The following is a 20,739-nucleotide window of genomic DNA, read 5'->3' on the forward strand; positions in this document are numbered from 1 at the left end:
TACTGTATGTGTTTCGTCTTTGAAAGTGACACAGATTTAGATGGATGGATAGTCAGAGAAATCTAGTATATGTTCTTATGTACATGCTTTTGTGTGTGTGCGAGTGTGTGTTGTGTTGACCAAGCTGCTATAGTTTTGTTATGAGCCAGCTCTGCTTCTCCAGTTTAACTAATCTATGACCCAATACAAAATGATTCCTCTACCTCTTTTCATTTGTCTGCAGTCTGTTCATCCATCTGTCATTTCCGCTTCCTCTTTCCTTGACTGCACTATATGAATAGTACACCACAGGTCAACTGCTCATGAGACCAAATACAGGTTTATCTTCAGAATCGTCATACACTAAAGCACACACATAGTGTGTATGAAAAACTAAATAGTACACACTTTCTCTGACATATAAACATATGCACTGTAACGCAAATGCATATACAATACAATGAGAAATTCACTAGACACATTCAACTTTTTTACTGGAACAGAAATACACACACTGAACAACTAAACCTTCCTGTCACCTGCTGGCAGATAACATTTCCACCACAAAACCAATAACCACAAGAAATAAATCATGACTGCTTCAATGAAGAGCAAGACAGCAATGATGCACCTATTTATTAGTATTGATATAAATATCAATTGAAGAAATGAGCAATGCCTGAGCAGAACATTCTAACAATGAGCAAAGAATACAGCAATTTAGGACACTCCTTTTGAACATTTCTAATAAAATAACAAAATTGTGACTAGTATAAAATTCAGTATTTCCTTAGTATTCACTATTTTTTACCTCCACACAACAAACTCGACTTTTGTGGTTGTTAAGACGTCTGCTGTTGCCAAAGGGTAACTTGTGTTAACTCATTTTGAGCTGCTTCAAATCCTTGCTAATGTGAATGCATAAAGAAATATGCCCGGAGCCTTGTTCAAAATGTACCCAGGAAACACCCAGAGTATTAGCACATAGATCTTTGGCCTACATGTATGGGAACACTAGTTCTTAAACAGGATGAATTGGCATGCAGTGTCGGTGTTACAACACTACATATAATCTGCCTTCATATGACCAATGAAAACAAAGATGAGTTTAGCTGGATGAAGGGTTGTTGTTTGAGTGAGCAATGACTAGAACAACCAGCTGCATGTGGTGGAAAACAGCAGCTGTTACAGTCCTCAATTACACATGTGATCTGGCCTCCAGGACTTGAATATGTTAAAGTTGTCAAGCAGAGGAGCTGACCCCATCATGCACTCATGCTTCACAGGTAACTCTGGAGGCTGAGTATAGCCTGGCATAATTTAGGTTATTTAAAAACTTTTGTTTTTAAAAAACAATTACATTTTTTGTGGCTTTACATGACTATAACTTTTATGTAATGTTAATAACCCATTTGGTTTGTTCTATTCTTAAGATATGTTTATGTTTTTGAGGTACAATGGTGAAAAACAAATACTTGCTGTATATTACAGGTTGGTTGTAATTTTTAGGTTAGTAATTTTCAGGATAAAAATGCATCCACATTATAAACGACATGTACTTTACACAAGCAAAACATTTAAACAATAACTTCTTGCCAAATACTGGAAATCAGACTAGAATACTATGCAATACTACACTACACTACTATATTACAAATAATCTCAATGGTGAACACTATTTTTGCACCACCTGTGTAATTTAAGTAATATTGCCACATAGAAATTAGACAAAGTAAAATATGCAATCAATTAATTCAAAATATTAATTCACCAATGAGCAGGTGTACTCCTTACTGTAGGACACTTCATACCCAATAATGAAGTCATTAAAAACAACTGTGACATTAAATGCCTTTTACAAAAACTGAAGCAATGGGCCACTGTGCCCTAAAGCCAACGCAAAGCTCAAATAATAAATCAAATGACCCTAGTGACAGATTACATCTTTTGCCCTCTCAACGATCAAATCCTTTTATTTTTCTATTTAGGGCCGAGCCCTGAGAGAAGGAGTATTTGACAGCGAGAGAAGAAGATAACGTGAAAGTCTGCAAAATGGCAGGCATGTGTTTAAGTCTATTATTTGTATGTTTGTGCATCTGAGAGAAAATAACAGGGAGATACTGTACATCCTCAAGTATGCTAAAAAGAGAAAAATCCACAGTGTTATCAAAACTCTGTCAAGCAGTGTGATGACAAGGCAAATGATGGGAATCAGGAGAACAGATAGAAACGGAGAGCAAAGGTAATGTAAACTCTGAAAAGAAGAGGGAATAGAAAAAAAACTGGAGAAAATTTAAACTACAAGGCATCAGTAATAGGCCATCTGTCTGAATAAATACTTTTCTTTATGTGCTGGCTTTGACATGAAATTACTCTCACAGTAATTTTGTAAATACTGAACATTTTGTTTTATAAATGGAGATCATCTAAGGTTAAATAACTGCATGCTTTTTAATTATAATGAAAATCAACAACAAAACACATGCACACACACGGTACACTAGACTGTTACCAGTCTAAGCCGATTTAAGATTAGTTCTGTCATCTCTGCATTCATCATGGCTGTGATTTATACTCAATGGTGCCAATCACTTCACTCAAAGCTAACTTCCCAGTGATCCCTCACTTAAATACACAGAGGGTCTTCAGGGGTTGGAATTTTGTAAATTAGCAGTGAAATGTCAAATTTCATCATGAAACAGTCTTTAGTTACAGCTGCAGTCAGCAAGATTCAATTGGATCACAGAATATTATACTATATGGTACCATTAAAAATACCATGTACAAAAATAAAATGATGTTAGGGAAAAGCTTAGCTTCACGTCTACAAAGAAACACATAGAATTATTGCAACTAAGTGGTACACCTCTGCAAACAACATAAGTTGCAGTTTACATGCATCTCAGTCCAGACTCATTTCTGAATCAGCTCATCTGTGGAAATTTGCACCAGATGTAACAAAAGTCCCTCTAGTTTTTTTTAACTGAGATATAGCTTTGACAAGAATCGGTGGATATGAGTTTACAGGGACACTGAGCTTTAACCTTTGAACAGCAATTTCTAATCAGTTCATCTTTTTGTCTCATTCGTTGCCTGTGCAAAGTTAAAGAAATACTCTGAGTTCACATGAGGTCACAGCCACCTTGAATTGACTTTTGATCACCAAAGCCTTAGCAGCTCATCCTTGAGTCTGAGAGGATTTTTGTGGCAAATTTAAAGAAAATAGTTATGAAGTCAAAGTGACCTTGTGTTAGTCCAAATGAAGGTTTGTGGCAAATCTGAACTGAACTGATTTCTTTAAAGCATTCCTGAGATATCATGTTCACAAGAATGGGATGGACAAAGATTGATGTGATGTTGAGGTGACTTTGACCTCTGACCTAGGGCCACCAAAGCCCAAGGAGTTTATCCTTGAGTCGAAGTTGTTGCTTCTTTCAAATTTAAAGAAATGCCCTCAAGCCGTACCTCTTATATTGCATTCAAAAGAATATAAATGAGCACAGGGGGCTGCAGTAACCTTAATGTGAGGTCACAATTTTCTTGATATTTGACCCAAAAATCTGATTACTTTATCCCTGAGCCCAAGTAAAGCATTGTGACAAATTTGATGAAGTTCCCTTAGGGAGGTCCTATGATATTGCATTCACAAGAATGGGACCATACGTCGATGAATGGGTGGATAATCACAATGCCTGTGGTTGTAGCTGTCATTGGTACAGAGGCATAAAAACAACAGTTGGTACAATTGTTACAAAGCAGTGAATATGTCAGATGATCCTCTTGTATGTGACCATCCAGCCAAAGGCTTTCGGGGAAAAACGCTCTCTCTTTAATGTCAGCTCTAGCACTGTATTTACAGCACCTCTGTTGAAAAGTCCCATGCTTTTAACTGTTTCTGTATATTCTCCCTGGGTCTCCCATCCATGATTATTTGCCTATTCGTTGTTCTTCACTGCACACACTCTCTGCCTGCATTCCTTTCTCGCATAAACTGCTCTACGCCAATTCTAATTTCACCGTGCTCCATCTCTCTGCATCTCCCTTTTTCTTCTTCTCGCCAATCTCTCTTTGTCTTCTAAGACAATTCCAATTTCACATCGAATACCTCTTCAATAGCATAAATCACATTAGGAACTGAGTACAGGAATTACCAGAGGATCCAACAGCTCAAAACATGTTCCATAATCGAAGCTGCGGAAATACAGGGAGAAAAGGAAGGATGGAGTAAGGCATTGAAAGTATTTTCATCCTGTTATTTCTCTCACGAATTCCACAATCTTGCCTTAGTTATTGATCCCATGAAGAATGTTGAGTGATGTTTATGTAGGTGCATGTCATTAATAGATATAATGATCCATGGCCTGTTTTTAATGCCACAAATGTGGAATTAAACACTTGTATATGTCTGGATCAGTGTTCATTTTGCATTTTGTCCAAAATAAAATTCAGGAACAAAACAGCACACAAAACTAAACAAAATGTAACATCTGAAAACAAAAACTAAGACAAAAATGTAGTTTGTGTCAAAAAAAGAAAAAGAAATAATTGTGTGACTTGGGATGTAGTAATTACTGTTTACTTTAATTACAAAAACACTTAACCTCTACAAAAGCGCAAAGGTTGATTTAGCCACCTGACCTGTTGCACTATTGTTTCTGACAGATGTTCTCTGGTCTTCCTGGTATTTTTGAAAAAATAAGCTGCTTTATGAGCTTTATCTGTAATCTAAGATTTATACAGGAAAGAATAAAAACAAAGAATAAAAAAAAAAGACAAACTCCAATTCTCCAATGAGAAAATAGTTTGACATTAAGGGCTGAGTAGGTACCTGTAACAATAACATTACTTGCTTTGTGTTGCTATGATGATAAGAAAGTTAAAATAGTCAACCATATTTATAATATCCGCTAGATTAGCGGTGTGAATTTGTGGCCCTTGGGGGCTGCAGCACTGCTTGTTTTATAACCTTACCCACTGGTGATGGCCTGATCTGTTGTTTTAAGTGAATCAGAAGCTGGAAGATACTATCTTTGATGAGGTTGGGGGAAAACAAAGTGAATTTGTATCTTTAGATGGTTGCTAAAGAAAATCTAAACCTTTCGGCTTGTCCCTTCAGGGGTCGCCACAGCGGGACGTGTTCTGCGCCTTGATGTTTGGTGGGATGAGGCCACACTTGGTAGGGTGGGATTCGACCCACAGCCTTCTGCATCCCAACCCAATGCTCTACTACTGATCCGCCAGCCTCCCTAGATGGTTGCAAAAGAAATATGGGGTGATTGCATAAATGGCATCCGGATTTCACCTCCCCTCTCAAGCTTTACCTACTGAAAAGCATTTTAGTTAAATTGTGAGTGAATCCATTGAAATAAACAGCCACTTCCACTAACCTTGTAGTAGACTGGAACAACACCTGTAACCATGGTAACAGTTACAACAGCTGTATCATCATAATGCTTAGAACAGTGGTTACCAACCCTTCTCCATGGAGCGCCCTCTGTACTTGTAGCTAAGAAATACTGAGCAACCCCAGTCTGCACAGATTCAAACACAAAAAGAATAATAACGACTCATTATTAGCGTAAAAAAAAAAAACACTGGCAAACCATATTTTTTACCAGCCAGAATAAGAAATAGCTTTTTTCCACTCATATACATGTGTGTTATTGAAAATAAACTTAAAAAACTAAATTATGGATTTTAGGAAGCAACTTCTTTAAAAATACAAAATGTTTAAATCCAGGACACAAATGAGACAAAAAACTGCTGTAAAAATAACACAATCTAATGACTAAAACTTGTGCGTTATTGCAGGGGAATGGAGAGTGTGAAGAGTATGTAGGTACCATAAAGTGTGTGTGTGTGTGTGAGTGTGCTCACATGTGAGTGTTTGAGTAGGTGGCAGAGATACAGAGGAGGGAGAAAAATATCTGATGACAAGCTCACACACACACCACACACACACACAGATCTGTATCATCGCTAAAGTATTGTACTTACCGGCATACCCATTAGTGGCTGTCCTAGCAGTAGTCAATAGCACTAACCTTTGGTGCTCCTTATAGACACACACATGCAAGCACGCACTCACAGACACATGCACACACACACACACACACACACACACAGAAACAAACAACCTTTCAGTCTTTTAGCAGTAATGCTCTATAATCATTCTGCTTCGAGCTCCATGTGCACAGATAAAACCTTAATGTCATTGCTGATCACACACAAACCCTGTTTGTTGAGATAAGGACATAATGCCATCTCTGTCTGGTAATAAAGTTCAAGGAGAGAACAAGAGCCAAGCCCTTGAAATGTCCTTTTAACTGCACTGGAAAGTGGTGGCCAGTGAACGCTGTATTTCTTTCTCTCTGTGTATATGTGTGAATGTATTCATATACAGTACAAGTTTGTTGGCCCGGCCTTCAAGATTATATGCAGTGTGTGTGTGTGTAATAATTTTATTTATTTATTTATATAATTTCCCACTTTTTTTGTCTTGGATTTAGTCAGTTGTTCTTGTGCTAAAAGTTCTAGAGCAGGTAGCAATCACTCTGGAAGGGGCTGGCCAATCACATTTGGGAGTTGCCAATGCCACCTCCCTCCTCTGACCCAGCATCTGCCTACAACTATGTATAAGAAGGTGGCATATCAAAACAAAAAGTTTTATTCATTGTATCATCAATGTCATATTATTTTGGATAACTACTCTCCTTTGTCTTTGTGTGGGGACTTCAAGGCAACAATTTATGAGCTGCTGACTGGCATGTGCACGTGTGTTTATTGACACAGTCTAAATGCCACTTTACAGAAGGTAGAATTAATTAAATATCAACATGCAGCACCTAGAAAGACAGATCTGCTTGTGTCTGTTTGTTCACAGTTACTTTCAGAGACTCGTATCTTCGCTACTAATGAGTATGGTTCCTTCTGCTTCCACCCCATCATCATTTCTCTTTACCTTTTCTATTCATTTGCTCTTTACATGTTCATCCTTCACAGTCTGATCATCCATTTAGGCCTCTATTATCTATTCCTCCTCTCTGCCTTGGCCTTTTAAATCACCTTTCCACTGACCTCTACCAAAGACCAAATCCAAATTTCAAAGTCAAAATCATTTGAGCCCTGCATGTGGGTATTAAGGAGATAAACAAAAGCCCTGAGGTGTTCTTTAGTAGATAGAAGGTCCATTATCTTTGGAAAAATAAGTCTAAGAAGCAAAAATGTACTTAAAGACAGCTTAATCTGTGTTAATTCCTACCTGTCTTTGTTTTGCACCTCACCCTCCTATTTTCCCCACCTCAACTGATCCCTTCAATATGTCACCCATTTGCTTCCTCATCACTGGTGTTTCTCTTGCTTCCCATCATCAACCGTTTCCCCCACCTTCATTCCCATAATTATAAGAGTCAACCATTGCAACTAATGTTCCATTACTAAGGAAATACACTACAGGATCATACACAATTCTAATTCATGCCAGTACACAGGAAAATCTCTGTAAAAAATTGATCAAACCACCCACAAAGCATCATAATGTGCTCTAATTTTTTCTGACAAACCAGCCCATCGACTGCGCTCTCTAGCGGAGTGGTTGTGGCTAAATTTAAGAAAAGTTTACATTAGCCTGAGCAAAAGCAAGAGATGAAGCTCAGAGAAAGACATGGACAATGAGAGCTAGCTGAAGACTGATATAGTCCACACCGAACCACAGTGTCATATATTTTGTGATTCCTCCAATTTCCATTCATTTTAAAAGACATTGACATTTAATCAAACAGGCTTAAGACAGTATTTCTCCAGTACTGTATAATTAAGTATTATCAGTCAGTCAGTCATATAAATCTACAACAAATTGTTAAATCAAGCTCCATAAAGGATGCAGTTACATAGGCTGCACTCAAACATTTAAAAAAAGATTACTATTTCATGTTGTTACAAATTTTTCAGATTGCAAACTTAAAGCATCTTTTTAAACCTTGAGAAAATCATATATTATGTAGCATGACATAATATCTTATAGAGAATCTTTTTATGCTTTTTTGATTGTAATTGACAGCCCACACTGTCTCTCGCAGGCATATACTTTATAGCCCTTGAGACCAAAATGAAGCAGAGGTAATTCATTATAAATTGTGGAAAATTCATGCACAGGGTGTTGATGAGAAAATACATATTCATCAGTGGCAGCAGAGCAGGGCAGAATCACAACAACTGATTTAAGGCTCCATTAGCAGCAGAAGCCTGCTAATCCTTACCCCCTTCAGGGATGATTGTAGAGAATGAATTAAAATGTATTTTAAAATCTGATCAGATCAGTACAAAAATTGCCCATGACCAAGGAAATTGCTCTGCTCAAGACATTTTTCACACATAAAAGAGCATATTTTTGACAAGTGCTGTTTCACAATACCTATGGGCGAGGAGGCCACTTTAATTTCAACAATCGACTCTCACTCATGCTATCCTTTGGAAACCCACAACAATAGCTTTAAATTGCTCTCATCATTCAGCACAAACTGTGTTCTCTGCTAGATTTTTTTTTTACAGGAATGTACTGCTCCTTTTGTCAAATGCCTCTTGCTTGATCAAGCTTTACATTTTATAGTAAATATATTGCACATGCACATGTGTACATCAAGCAAATGGGGCAACTCTCATCATCACTCTTACAGAAACAAATGCACAAATGCTGAATCAGTGGAGCTTCCTTGTACTACTCCCTTGTACTTTACATATAATAAGATGGGAATTTGAGATTGTTCTTTCTTTACATGGATAACATAGCAGAAGTACCTGGAGTTGTTTTCTGCAATTATTATTTCATCTCCTGTGCAAATCTGCAATACAGCATAGGCTGTTTCATTACATTGCCCTTTATTAAAAAAACATTAGCTAAATAGAAGATGTTCGGTGGCCCCTTGGTGACAACTACATCTAGTTTTTATTAAATCTATGTTATTCACTGTGTTCCTGCAAACAAATAAAGTATTATTTAAAACCTACTGTTTTCCATGTATAGCCATCAGAATTTATTTCATATGTAACTCAAACCAAGAATATGTGCATGCATGTATACACACAGTAGTTAACATGTACCATCCATCAACATCTGTTTGGTATTATATATGAAGTTGTTCACAGCATGTCATAGAGAGATGCGTCTTTCCATTTAAAGAGAGCCAACAAAAGTCTATTTATTCGCAATCATTACAAAACATTCTCTAATTGTTTACATGGTAAATATTACAATTTGTCCAACTCTTTCTAAAATTAGCAGCTTACCAGAACTTTCAATTAGTGACTGCCAGAAATGACAAAGAAGAGAAGGAGGACGTTTTGTTAAAAGCATTAAAATCATAAAGTACATTTAAAAATAGATACTAGTTTTGGACCATTGTTCACAGAGTTTTATATTTATGTGTATGTGGCTTGAATAGAATTGAATAGAAGATCTTTGAATACAGCAACCTTAAAGTTTCCTGACTTAATTAAAAAGATAAATACATTTAAAACTCAAGTTGGTGAAGGTAAAGTTAGATTCTGGTCCCATATGTTAACACAAATATATCTGATGTAATCAATATAACTCCACAACACGAAGTAGATAGAAAACACCTTAAAAGCTCACTGATCAGTTTTAAACATTTTCCTTGTGTTAGTTTCTATTGTTGCTATGTCACTCACCCACTGAATGTAACACATGGAATTAGATTCTGTTTACCAAAAGTAAGCAGTTTGACTGCACTCTTTACATTGGGTGTTGGATCCTACGGATTGGATCCTAGATCAAATGTTTAAAGGTCAGTTTTTAAATCCAGCATAAACACCGGCATCTGTACCTCTAAATTTCTCACTTTACAAATGAAACTTCTTTTAGTGTTTCTGTTACTCTGTGGAAAGCTGGCAAGGTTTTGGCTGGAAAGTCTTCAATAAATTTTGAATGACCTTAAAATGATAATTATTGGACTGCAATCACTACATCTGAAGTAGGGAGGCGTACTACAGTTGGATTATGTTCTACAATCTATATCAATCACAAACCATAACATCATCAAAAGAAACGTTTTGTTGAAATCAACACTAACATTCACATAAGAAGCAAAAGGGCTGAAGCGATGACAGCAGCTCAGCAACTTTTTCAAAACAAAGCTCCATGCTGAGCCACCACACTGTGACTTTAACAGCAAAATTTCACCCACAAAGTCAAAAAAAAAAGTTCCTTATGTTCCAGATGGGTTTTCTTCAGGCTGTTGCACACATGGGAGGAAGGAGCATAGATCATAGGGCGTTAATACACCTTTTCTGTCTGAGTTTGGGGATCCTTCAGCAAAATAATTTAACACACCTGGAAGTTTGATCCAACATCTTCATTCAACTGCAAGAAATCACTAAACCGGAACATGGGACTTCCCGTTACATGACCTTGTAGGGCAAAAGGTTTTTTGCCTGTTCCCATAAATAAGACGAACCTGTCTGAGGTTGGTATTGCCAGTTTACAAAGAAAACACCCAATTCATCAAGTGACCAAGGCGAAACCAGGACACAGCCATCAGTCCAATTTGCACTGATGTGTTTCTATACATTTTACTGTATGTTTAAATATATTATTATTATAGGGTCTTGTGGACAAGTCAGTGAGTCTCCCCAGTTTGCTAACAAATGCACTATATGTCACAGCTGTTGTTCCATGCTATGTCATTTGTCTGCCTTAGTCTACTCAAACATCAATAAAATAGGATTTTTCAGTTCTTTTGGTCATAAATGGACAGAGAACAGTAAACAGTGAGGGTAGCAGGTTTTACTTGGGCAAACACATTTGTAGTAGATTTAGCTATATGCAGCCAATACATTATTCAACATGTTTTATAAAGAATATTTTCCTTCATGTTTCATTTGTGACATCTGTCATCTCTGGAATAAATTTCAGCTCATTTTAAAGTCCTTCAAGTCAGAAATATCAGTTTAAGAGAAAATAGTCCCAAAATGGCAATGCTTTAAAATTTCAACACTATGAGATCAAATGGCAAAATTCATATTTTCCACTTCTTTGCATATCTAATATGAAGTCTGTGTACGTGTGTGACAGAGAAAGAGAGACAGAAGACTAATTTGGCCCGAGTTGTTTGGAATCATTGAAATATTGTCTCATTTCCTAATATATGATATATGCTCATATAGTATTTATTCACTCATTCTTTCATGATACTTTTAACAAGTAAGGCAAGAAATCCAGATGGGCAGATCAATATTTTAAATGTATCGTGTACGTATGCTTTTGTTCACTTTGTGTTTCAGTAATTAAGCACTGAAGACATATTATCCCCATGACAGAACAATTGTAATGATTTTCAAATTTTAAATTTGGCATATTGGTCCTTTATGAGCTGAGCCCAGGAAAGCCATTCATAACTCATAAGGAGGAAGTTTTAATAAGGCAACTCACCCAGGGCAAAAAAATTAAATAAATCTTTGCTCCTCTGTCTACATAAAGGGACACAAATGATGCAAGAATACAAGAGAATGGCAAATATTGTAAAAAAACAAACAAACAAATGAGCATGTTGGATGGATATGCACGGTGAAGGACATTCTACTGACAATTCAGTGGAGAGTTAACTAAATTTTTCAAGTCATAAAACCAACAAATCTTAGAAAGAAAAAACACAATAAAACCACAATAAGAAAGAGCAGAGCTAGGAAACTTATGGTATCCGTTATCTGGTCATTGAAACCTTCCTTACACTCACCCTTTTTACTTTTGCAACATGTTTATAAATACAACAGTATATATAATCTGAATCCAACTAACAGAGGTTTACATTATACTGGTGTATCTGACACGGCCCTGTCGGGTAGTAGGAGTTAATTCTTCTAGAAAAACAATTAGGGCTCTGACTTTCGAGGTTGGTGTCAATAAACCATTTCCACATTGTTATTTTAATGGCCAAGAAGACAAAAGAAAATGTGCCCAAAAGCAGCTGAATGAAAACAAACACTATACTAATACAATTATGTGAGTATTTTTTTATTTTTTTTTGTATGGAATTTGTTTTCCTGGCCATGCTGTTTCATAGCATCTCTGGGTACATAGGCTTTGTTTGAGGACATAACTGAAAAGGCACCTCCTTGTGATCTCTTTGTAGTTTCCATCCTCTAATTACACAGCCTGCCATATCTCTCATCTCCCTGTCTCTCTCCTTCTGCCAAGTCTTGTCATTTCGGAACAGCTTCCAGTTCACATCTAACATCAGGGTCTAATGCATCTGGATGGGAGGTGCCCACTATGACAAATGACTTCACAAATAACACTGATAGAGAAAAAAAAGCCCTAGTCATCTCTCTTGGTCTACACTTTGTCTGTCAGTCCACTGTCTGTCTCTCTCTCCCCTCCCCTGATCACAATCTTGCCTGGGAGAAAAAGAGACAGATATATGATCATAACCGTCGACTTTTCCACCAATCTTTACTATCTCCCGACACTTCATCTCAAAAACCGCTCTCCGCTTGATGTCTGTCCAAATTAGATTAAATGACTGCTTTACCAACCTTTCCAAAGGAGAGAGACAGAAACTCTAGAAAACTAATTTGGGTTCTACTCACACACTAAAATGGAGGCCGACACTTCCATATTGTGTAGTAGCTGAAGCAATTTTCTGCACCTATTGTCCATCAAATGTCATAGAATGAATGAAATGGGTTTCATTCAATCACCAATTTCTAAACTATGAGTCCTTTGCTCTTTTTATTTTATTTTATTTTTTTGATAAGAGGAATTTTTTTAAACAAAACTATTACCTATCATACACATGACCTTGCCAATGATATTTAGTTCATTAATAGGAATTTCTGTCGCCAGTTGGGACAGACAAAGTTTATCTGATCTTATCTACGATAAGAAAACATTAATTATGTTGTTAAATTGTCAATACCAGCTACAGCTGTTAATTGTGCATGTGCTGCATGTGGTGGGTACAAAATACCCACAATGTTTAAATGAAGATAAAGAAATATATACAGGAGGTAAATAAAAGTTTTTGTTTTCAGAATACCCTCATTTTTGTCATACTTTGATTTTAGCATTTTGCCATCTTAAATTGTAGAAGACAAATATTGACATTGCTTCTCAATATGTACTTAATAAATATTTATTGTATTATACAGACACAGTTGGATAATACAAAAACAATTGTTGACCTTCTGAACTCTAATGTACAGTTATCACACAAGCACAGAGCCAAAGAAACACTAACACACTCACACACACACAATAACACATCATCTTTTACTCCCTTCCTGTCACGCCTCAAGCCAAACTAGATTGTGATTGCTCTTTCTGAGGTCACTTTTAATTAAACGGAGATGAGAACATGACACATGGGATTAAGCCCCATCTTACCACTTCAAATTATGAATTCATAACTAATGCTGCAGCCTATTGCTTTCAACCATGACCTCCATATGATTTATGTGTGAGAGCAAAAGGAACTCCACCAACTGTCTTCTTCTAAAAAGATAAAGACCACAGTATGTAGTGTGTGTTTGTGTGTGGGTAAGTTTGTGCACACATGTGTTTGAACAGCCCGTCCTCATTCCCGAGGAGTCAAAAAGAGCTACTTAGGGTGCAAGTTTGCTGTGGTGATCGATGGGTTAGTTGTTTTCCCTGTATATAAAGACATCCCCATTGTGGAATGGTGACGCTGAGTGTACCTGTAGCCTCAATATCCGACGCCATTATTCCTAGGGTGTCAAATAGTGGCGCTCCTGGAGCTTCCAAAAGTAACGCATAAGAGTACCTGTGGGGACTTAGGAAGCGTCAATATCTGAGGCTGTGAGATGAGAACAATGCTGGTTTGAAGGGAGTATATGGATCAAGCATGAAAATAAATCCATTCATCCATCCATTATCATTGACTGCTGCTCCTGTTCAGTTCAGGGGGGTTGGAGCCTATTTCAGCTGTCCTTGAGGTGGGATGCACCCTGGATCACCAGTATACCACAGGGCCAACACAGATAAACAACCATTCACACTACCACATATAGTAAAGACAGTTTGGAGTCACCCATTCACCTAACATGCATGACTTTTGGGGGGATGGATCTATTTGATATATATTTCACACGAGGAAGAGGTGTTATTTAGATTGAGAGACCACAATCACAAAGTGATACTGAAAAGTGTTTTGTTTTATCTACAACATAAATTTTTTTTAGCAGGATGAGTGCCATGTGTTACGATTTTAGATAACTGGTGGAAAAATTGAGATTTTACTTGACCCAGAGAAACATCCATGAGCCTGGCAGCATCACGAATACATTTACAACAGTGTGAGACAAAAATCTCATACGCATTTGATAAACTAAAATACACAATGTCAAGTCATACCAAGACCATGTTGATGTTTACCATACTGTATCTGTAGTAATCTGCCTTTGTGCAGGATATTAACTCATGTGATATCACATACAACATCTAAACCTTGACACAGACAGATCAGCTTTAGTGATGGCTGTGATTTTCAGCATACATTCAACAGAGTTTACTCTGTTACTCCACACTGCTGTTTCTGTGGCAGATACGTCCCGGTGCTGATGTTGACTTATTTGATAAGATTGAACTGACCTAGAAAACAATTCTTGAAAGGTTGCAATCCCTTTGGAGCAGGAGTACAGTGTGCAGCCCCTTTCTTTATCAAAGCATTTAGATAAATAAGATTTTTTAAAATTCTAAAATGCTAAAATATAGGAATGCAGTTATGCTGTATATATATCTGGCTCATGTCCCTATGAAAAATTGTGTGTTCCCTGATATTATTAACTAAAACTCATAGAACACATAAAGCCTCCTTACCTCAGTGATGAAAGCCTTAGCTGTTGCTGGGCTCATGAACAGCACAGCTCTGCGTAGTGTATCCCTGTAGCGATGAAGCTCTTCTACACGCATTGTTCTGAACAGACTAGTGATCATCATGTTGATATTAGATTCCACCTTCTGAAGGGATACGTCCATTCCCTGTTGAGAGGTCCTGTCCAGGAAATCCTCTATACCACGTATATCTAAAGAAAAAGAGATACAGACAGAGATTTGCCATAAATTTCAATACTGATGAACTCACACATTTCTCTGAAAGTTCATCCACTCATTCATTATTTAAACTGCTTATCCTGTTAGGGATAGTTGAAGGGTTGATGTGATGTTGGCTGGCTGTCCTTAGGTGAGAGACAGGGTTCACCCATGACAGGTTGCCGGCGTTTTACAGCGTTGATAGATAGACAACCATCCATGCTCTCATACCTATGTACAAGTAAATCAGAGTCACCTGTTGTTGCTTAACCTAATGTCTTTGGATTTTGGGAGCAAACCCAGGCACATAAGAAGGCCACACAGAAAAGCTAAAGTCAACCAGACCAAGTTCAAAGTCATGATTTTCTGGCTATGAGGAAGGAATGCTACCGTACTGCCTCCCTCTGAAAGCATTATGCAAAACATTTTAGACAAAACAGAGAGACAGACATAAGTGCACCTGCTCATACACAAAGATTTAGCATCACTATTGAGACCATCACTGATGACTTTCTCTGCTGCAGCTGACTGATTATCTCTCTGCATGAATAGCTTCAGTAAATATCTCAATTCATGAGTTCTTCCTGGCAGTAATTCTTTCCTATCAGAGCATTTGTAATACTCATTTTTTATCCTTCATCTATTTGAGCTACAGTTAGTCTTTTGTTGTCACTGCACCATCTGTCAGTTTTGAATACCTTTAATTCTAAAAAATTGAATATACACAGCATTTTGTACGCATCTCTACACACAGACACACAAACATGAAAACAAAAGCATATGATTGTGATGCATCAGACAGTGGGAGGCATTGGAGATATTTTGGTCTATTACAGTCATACTAAATCATCTTTTCATAAAGTGTTACTGGATGTGTCTTTTCTACTAAATGTCAGAAAATCAGTGTCAACCTTTGACCATGTCTGTCCCAGCCTACGTGATCTGCTTGTGTGATTGTATCAATCATGCAGTATATTTAGGTGTGTGTGTTTGCCTACATATATACAGTATTTCCCGGTGAAAGAATCTCCTGCTTGGTATTATGAAGAGGTTTATACCATAGTACAATAACATGTTTTTCAATCTTTTAAAATGGCAATGGACCTTTTGGGGGGAAAACTATACTTAGTTTGTGTAAACTTTGCATTACTATTATTTCTACACTGACTATTCTTCACTGCCATGTCAATGTTCGAAGATTAGATGGTCTGACATTTCTTCAAGCTGAGCAACACCAATATTATAATTTAAATCTGGGGACCAAAATGAATAATAACCTCCGCCAGTTTATTGATTTGGTCTGGATCTATGTAAGTATCTTTCTTTAGAACTAGGTGTACAAAACCAAGTTCAGCAAGTATAAAATGTTTTAGAATTCAATACAATTGGTGAATTTATATGCTTGAAGTGATATATTTTAAAATAAACTGCTTTTCTTCCACACAACATGCTTACTTTATTAATCCCATGGGAATTTATGCAGAACATGCACATTGCCAGAGCTCCACGTGTCCAAAAAAAATCCATTTTATTTATATAGTGCAAATTCACAACAGTCATCTCAGGGCACTTTAAATAATAAAGTCAAGACTATACAGCTATGTAAAGAAAAAACAACAATTCCTCCTTGAGCAAGCCCTAGGAAACAGTGCAGAGGAAAAACTCCCTTTAAGGGAAGAAACCTCCAGCAGAACCAGGCTCAGGGTGGGTGGCCATCTGCCTTGACCAGTTGGGGTGAGTGCAGAGTGGAGAGAGAAAAGAAAAGAGCAACAAAAAGCAACAACAAAGCATTGGGCAGGTTGGTAGGACCAGTAGCTGTGCACTGGAAAACACACAGCTCTAAAGTTGGGGACACCGGCAGAAAGGGACAGAGAAGGGGAGACAGAGGAGAAGAAGCACAGGAGAGGAGCTAGATAGCTAAAGGCTATGCCTCCCCTTCTGCCTTTGGAAATTCTGGGAACCACAAGTAGGCCTCAGATTGAAGTGGTCTACTGGGATGATATGGTACTATGAGGTCTTTTAGATATGATGGAGCTTGACCATTAAGAACTTTTTATGTAAGGGTTTTAAATTCTATTCTAGATTTTATGGGAAGCCAATGGAGAACTGGAGAAATATAATCTCTCTTGCTAATTACAGTCAGAACTCTTGCTGATGCATTATGGATTAATTGTAGGCTTTTTAGGGAGTTACTGGGGCATCCTGAAAGTAGGGAATTACAGTATTCCAACCTAGAAGTAACAGATGCATGGACTATATTAATTCAGTATCTCGTTAAAAGACACAGTACCTTATTTTAATTCATTTTTTATTTATTTTTTGTCCTCTCAGCTTATGCTGTGAGTTCAGGGTCTCCACAGCGGATCATTTATCCACATGTTAATTTGATGCAACCCTGCCAAATTTCTACCGGGCTTGGGACAGGCACTGCACAGCTGGGGATGGGAATGGCCTGTTGGGGATTCAGTGTCTTGCCAGTGACACTTCATTATGTGGTCGCGAAGAGCGGGGCGCAAACCTCCAACCCTATGGTCGGTAGGCGGCCATTCTGAGCCGTTGCCACCCTGGATCCCTTATTTTAATTGTTGTATTAAATACCTGTGAATATCTATACAGTAAAGCATGTCCCATCTCTGCTGACTACAGTATACTGTAGAGCATATTTCTACCAGGAAACTGAGGGAACAAACAACTCATGACAGTATTGAGAGTTTTCAATTAAGGTATCAAACCGCTGTAGTTTATTCTATTAAGATTTATTTTTGTATATTACCAAAAATAGGATGCTAGTGTCAGAACTTTCTGGATCCAACTATTCTTAATGAGTTACATTACAGGTCAAGGTAATCCTAATTAAGGCACTTGGGTTGAGGCTACCGCTAATGATGTCGGAGGATGTGTGCGTGGGTATGTGCAGTTATGTAAAGCTACTACCTAATGATGTATTTGATATACAAAATGGATGACACTGTCGTCATTGCCAGTGTCATAGCTGAGCAATTAACTGGATTGATTAGATTTGTTAGAGGCCAGAGGGCTGGGGTGAGGGTGTGATTGCATCAATGCCAAATTTGGAGGTTTAACTGCAACAGCATTGATTCAGAGAGAAATTAATTTTAAAAGAAAATGAAATCCTGTGCACACACATATGCACAACCAGAGGTGCAAACTAGTACAGGAGAAAAAGGTGACAAAAGGTGACACTAAGAAGATTAAGAGGGGATTCTGTCAGTTTCTCACAACAACAAGATGATGTGCCAAAGACAGACATGGAAGCACAGCAACAGCAGTTTGTGGTGAACAGCAGCATTTTTTCTTTTGCAACTTTCACTTCCACTTCCAAACATTAAAACAGCAGGAACTGCAGGATAACACCCAACTTGGTTATAAGAGTTTAAAATAGGAACACACATGCATTTATCTCTGCATATGTAAGCAGAGATAAGAACATGCATGCATACTGTATGTGCATGTCTTAATGAAAACAGGCTATATTTTATCTTATAATTATAATAATTAATGCAAATTATTATTTGACTTTATGTCAACTCTAAAGTTTGTCAACTAATTCTGATACTGTTTTTGTACGTCCTTGTAAACCTGTACTTGTGAATGATAATGAAAAAAGGTAGATGAGCAAACAAAGACACAGTGATATCATCATTAATGAGCAAACAACACTGTTCTAATCTTTCCAGAAGCAAAGACTTATCAAGCCATTAAAGTCTAATTACTATTATTAATTAGCAGAAATAATAATCTGTTGTAACACTTGTAATTATTGCTAATTATGTTAGCTGTAAAACAAAACTAGACCAACTGAGTGGTTCACATGTTTGTCCACATACACTGCACATACAGAGAGATAAACACCATTTTAAGCTAACGTGTACCAAAGTCCTTGTTTATACAGGCATTTAGAGATGCAGGCACAAATATCTTACTTAACTGAGGTTCACAGAAAGAGTTTTTATTTGTTGATTTTCACCTAGAAGCAATAAAATGTGCTTTAGCTGTCTGGTTATCGTAAACTGTGTCAGTACACTTGGCCTGTATATATGCCTTTGGTTGCAGTAGAGACCTGTCTGTCTCTGTCTTCCCGCTTGCCTGCTGAAAGAAGAGGGTCTGTCTGCTTTTGTTTGACTTTATTATTTAACTATTCTCCACCATATTTTAGAGTACAAGTTGTGTGTCTAATGCATTTTGCCTCACTTGAGTCTGTGAGGGGTTTAAAAATAAACAGTCCCCAGTCATTCTCCAGTCCCATTCAAAGTCACTAGACTAAGCACCAAACAATTTACTGCATTTGTGGATAACATGTACTAAGATGCCCTTAGTATAGACTAAATAATCAATAAATATTTAGGAGTATTTAAATATTTAAACAGATATTTAAAAAGATCAAACATGAACATTGGCAACACAAAAGAGGATAATTTAAAATGCAAAAACATATAACTTACAAAAGAAAAAGCCTTTATATAAAAAGTACTATTCTACGGACATGTAGAAGAGATGAGCTTCGTAGTGATATGTGAGATATTCTCTGTAGGAATATTTTATGACTACCACTTAAACCAATGGAAAAAAAAAAGTCATTGACTTTCAAATGTGGTCATACCCTGGTCCAATTTTACACATTAATAGTCAAAGGCATCCTCATTTCCTCCTCAAAAAAAATCAGTTGAATTCCTACTACCTGCTGTTCAAAGGACACGATTTGAGCATGTACTGCTGAGCGGATCATTGGCTGTCAGCTGCTTTCCATCAAGGAATTTCAAGACTCTGTAGCAGATAAAAAGACAGGCAAAATTGCCACCGACCTTGCCCACCTAGATAACCATCTGTTTGAGAAACATTCCTCTGGGAGACAGTACTGGTCCATTAACACCATGAACACCCATCACCTCAACAGCTTCTTCCCCAAGTGCTCTCACCTTACTCAACTGCTCCTCCCATGCAGACATACTGTGAATCCCCAAAGTCCCAGGCCTCTTCATCCTCATCTAATAGAGATGACTATATTAGTGCTGCCACGCTACTCCCTGTCAACCGAGTTGCAATATTTTTAAAACTTTAGGAGTGTTTCTATGACTTCATCTTTTCACATACTTTTTGGCAACTAATCTAATACACAAGATACCATGTTTTCTTTGACAATGAGAGTAAAGACATGTATTTCTACATCTGCCTTTTATAATCAGGACATAACAGAGATTTGAATGATAAAAAGCAAACTAAGACTAGGTAGGTCATTTGTACATGCAGGAAAAACATATATCATTCTAATTAGGAAATATTGGCGGCTGTAGCTCAGTTGGTAAAGCAGGCGTCCATGGACCACAGGGTCAGTGGTTCGATCCCTGCTGTTGAAGTGTCCTTGGGCAAGACACTGAACCCCAAGTTGCTCCCGGTGGGTCAGGTGAGCACCTTGCAAGGCAGCCACCACCATCGGTGTGTGAATGGTTGAATGGAAATCAACATTGTAAAGCGCTTTGGATAAAAGCGCTATATAAGCGACTATTTACCATTAACCATAATTACAGTGCGGTGATGTGTAGCAGCTCTAGCAAATAAAATAGAGTCCTAGTATTTATTCATCCTGGAAAAGAGAGGACTTTCACACAGGAGAAACATAACCCTCATGTCTTTTTGTCTAACAAACCACGGTGTTTGCACAGATGTAATCCAGTATT

The 20,739-nt window shown here is 37.4% G+C and overlaps 1 protein-coding gene across 4 annotated transcripts in view; it reads right to left on the minus strand.

Moving 5' to 3' along the window:
* grid2 (glutamate receptor, ionotropic, delta 2) overlaps positions 1-20,739 on the minus strand; it is a 443,522-nt gene that overhangs the window by 171,637 nt on the left and 251,146 nt on the right. For all 4 annotated transcript variants that reach the window (XR_010915583.1, XM_067521709.1, XM_067521712.1 and 1 more), the window contains one exon: positions 14,831-15,036. Coding sequence is in view for 3 of the 4 variants with exons in the window: in XM_067521709.1 (XP_067377810.1) it covers positions 14,831-15,036 (206 nt within the window). In the remaining variant the exon portion in view is untranslated. The remainder of the gene's footprint in view (positions 1-14,830; positions 15,037-20,739) is intronic.

The sequence above is a fragment of the Channa argus genome, chromosome 11, assembly GCF_033026475.1.
Source record: "Channa argus isolate prfri chromosome 11, Channa argus male v1.0, whole genome shotgun sequence".
Taxonomy (NCBI): Eukaryota; Metazoa; Chordata; class Actinopteri; order Anabantiformes; family Channidae; genus Channa; species Channa argus.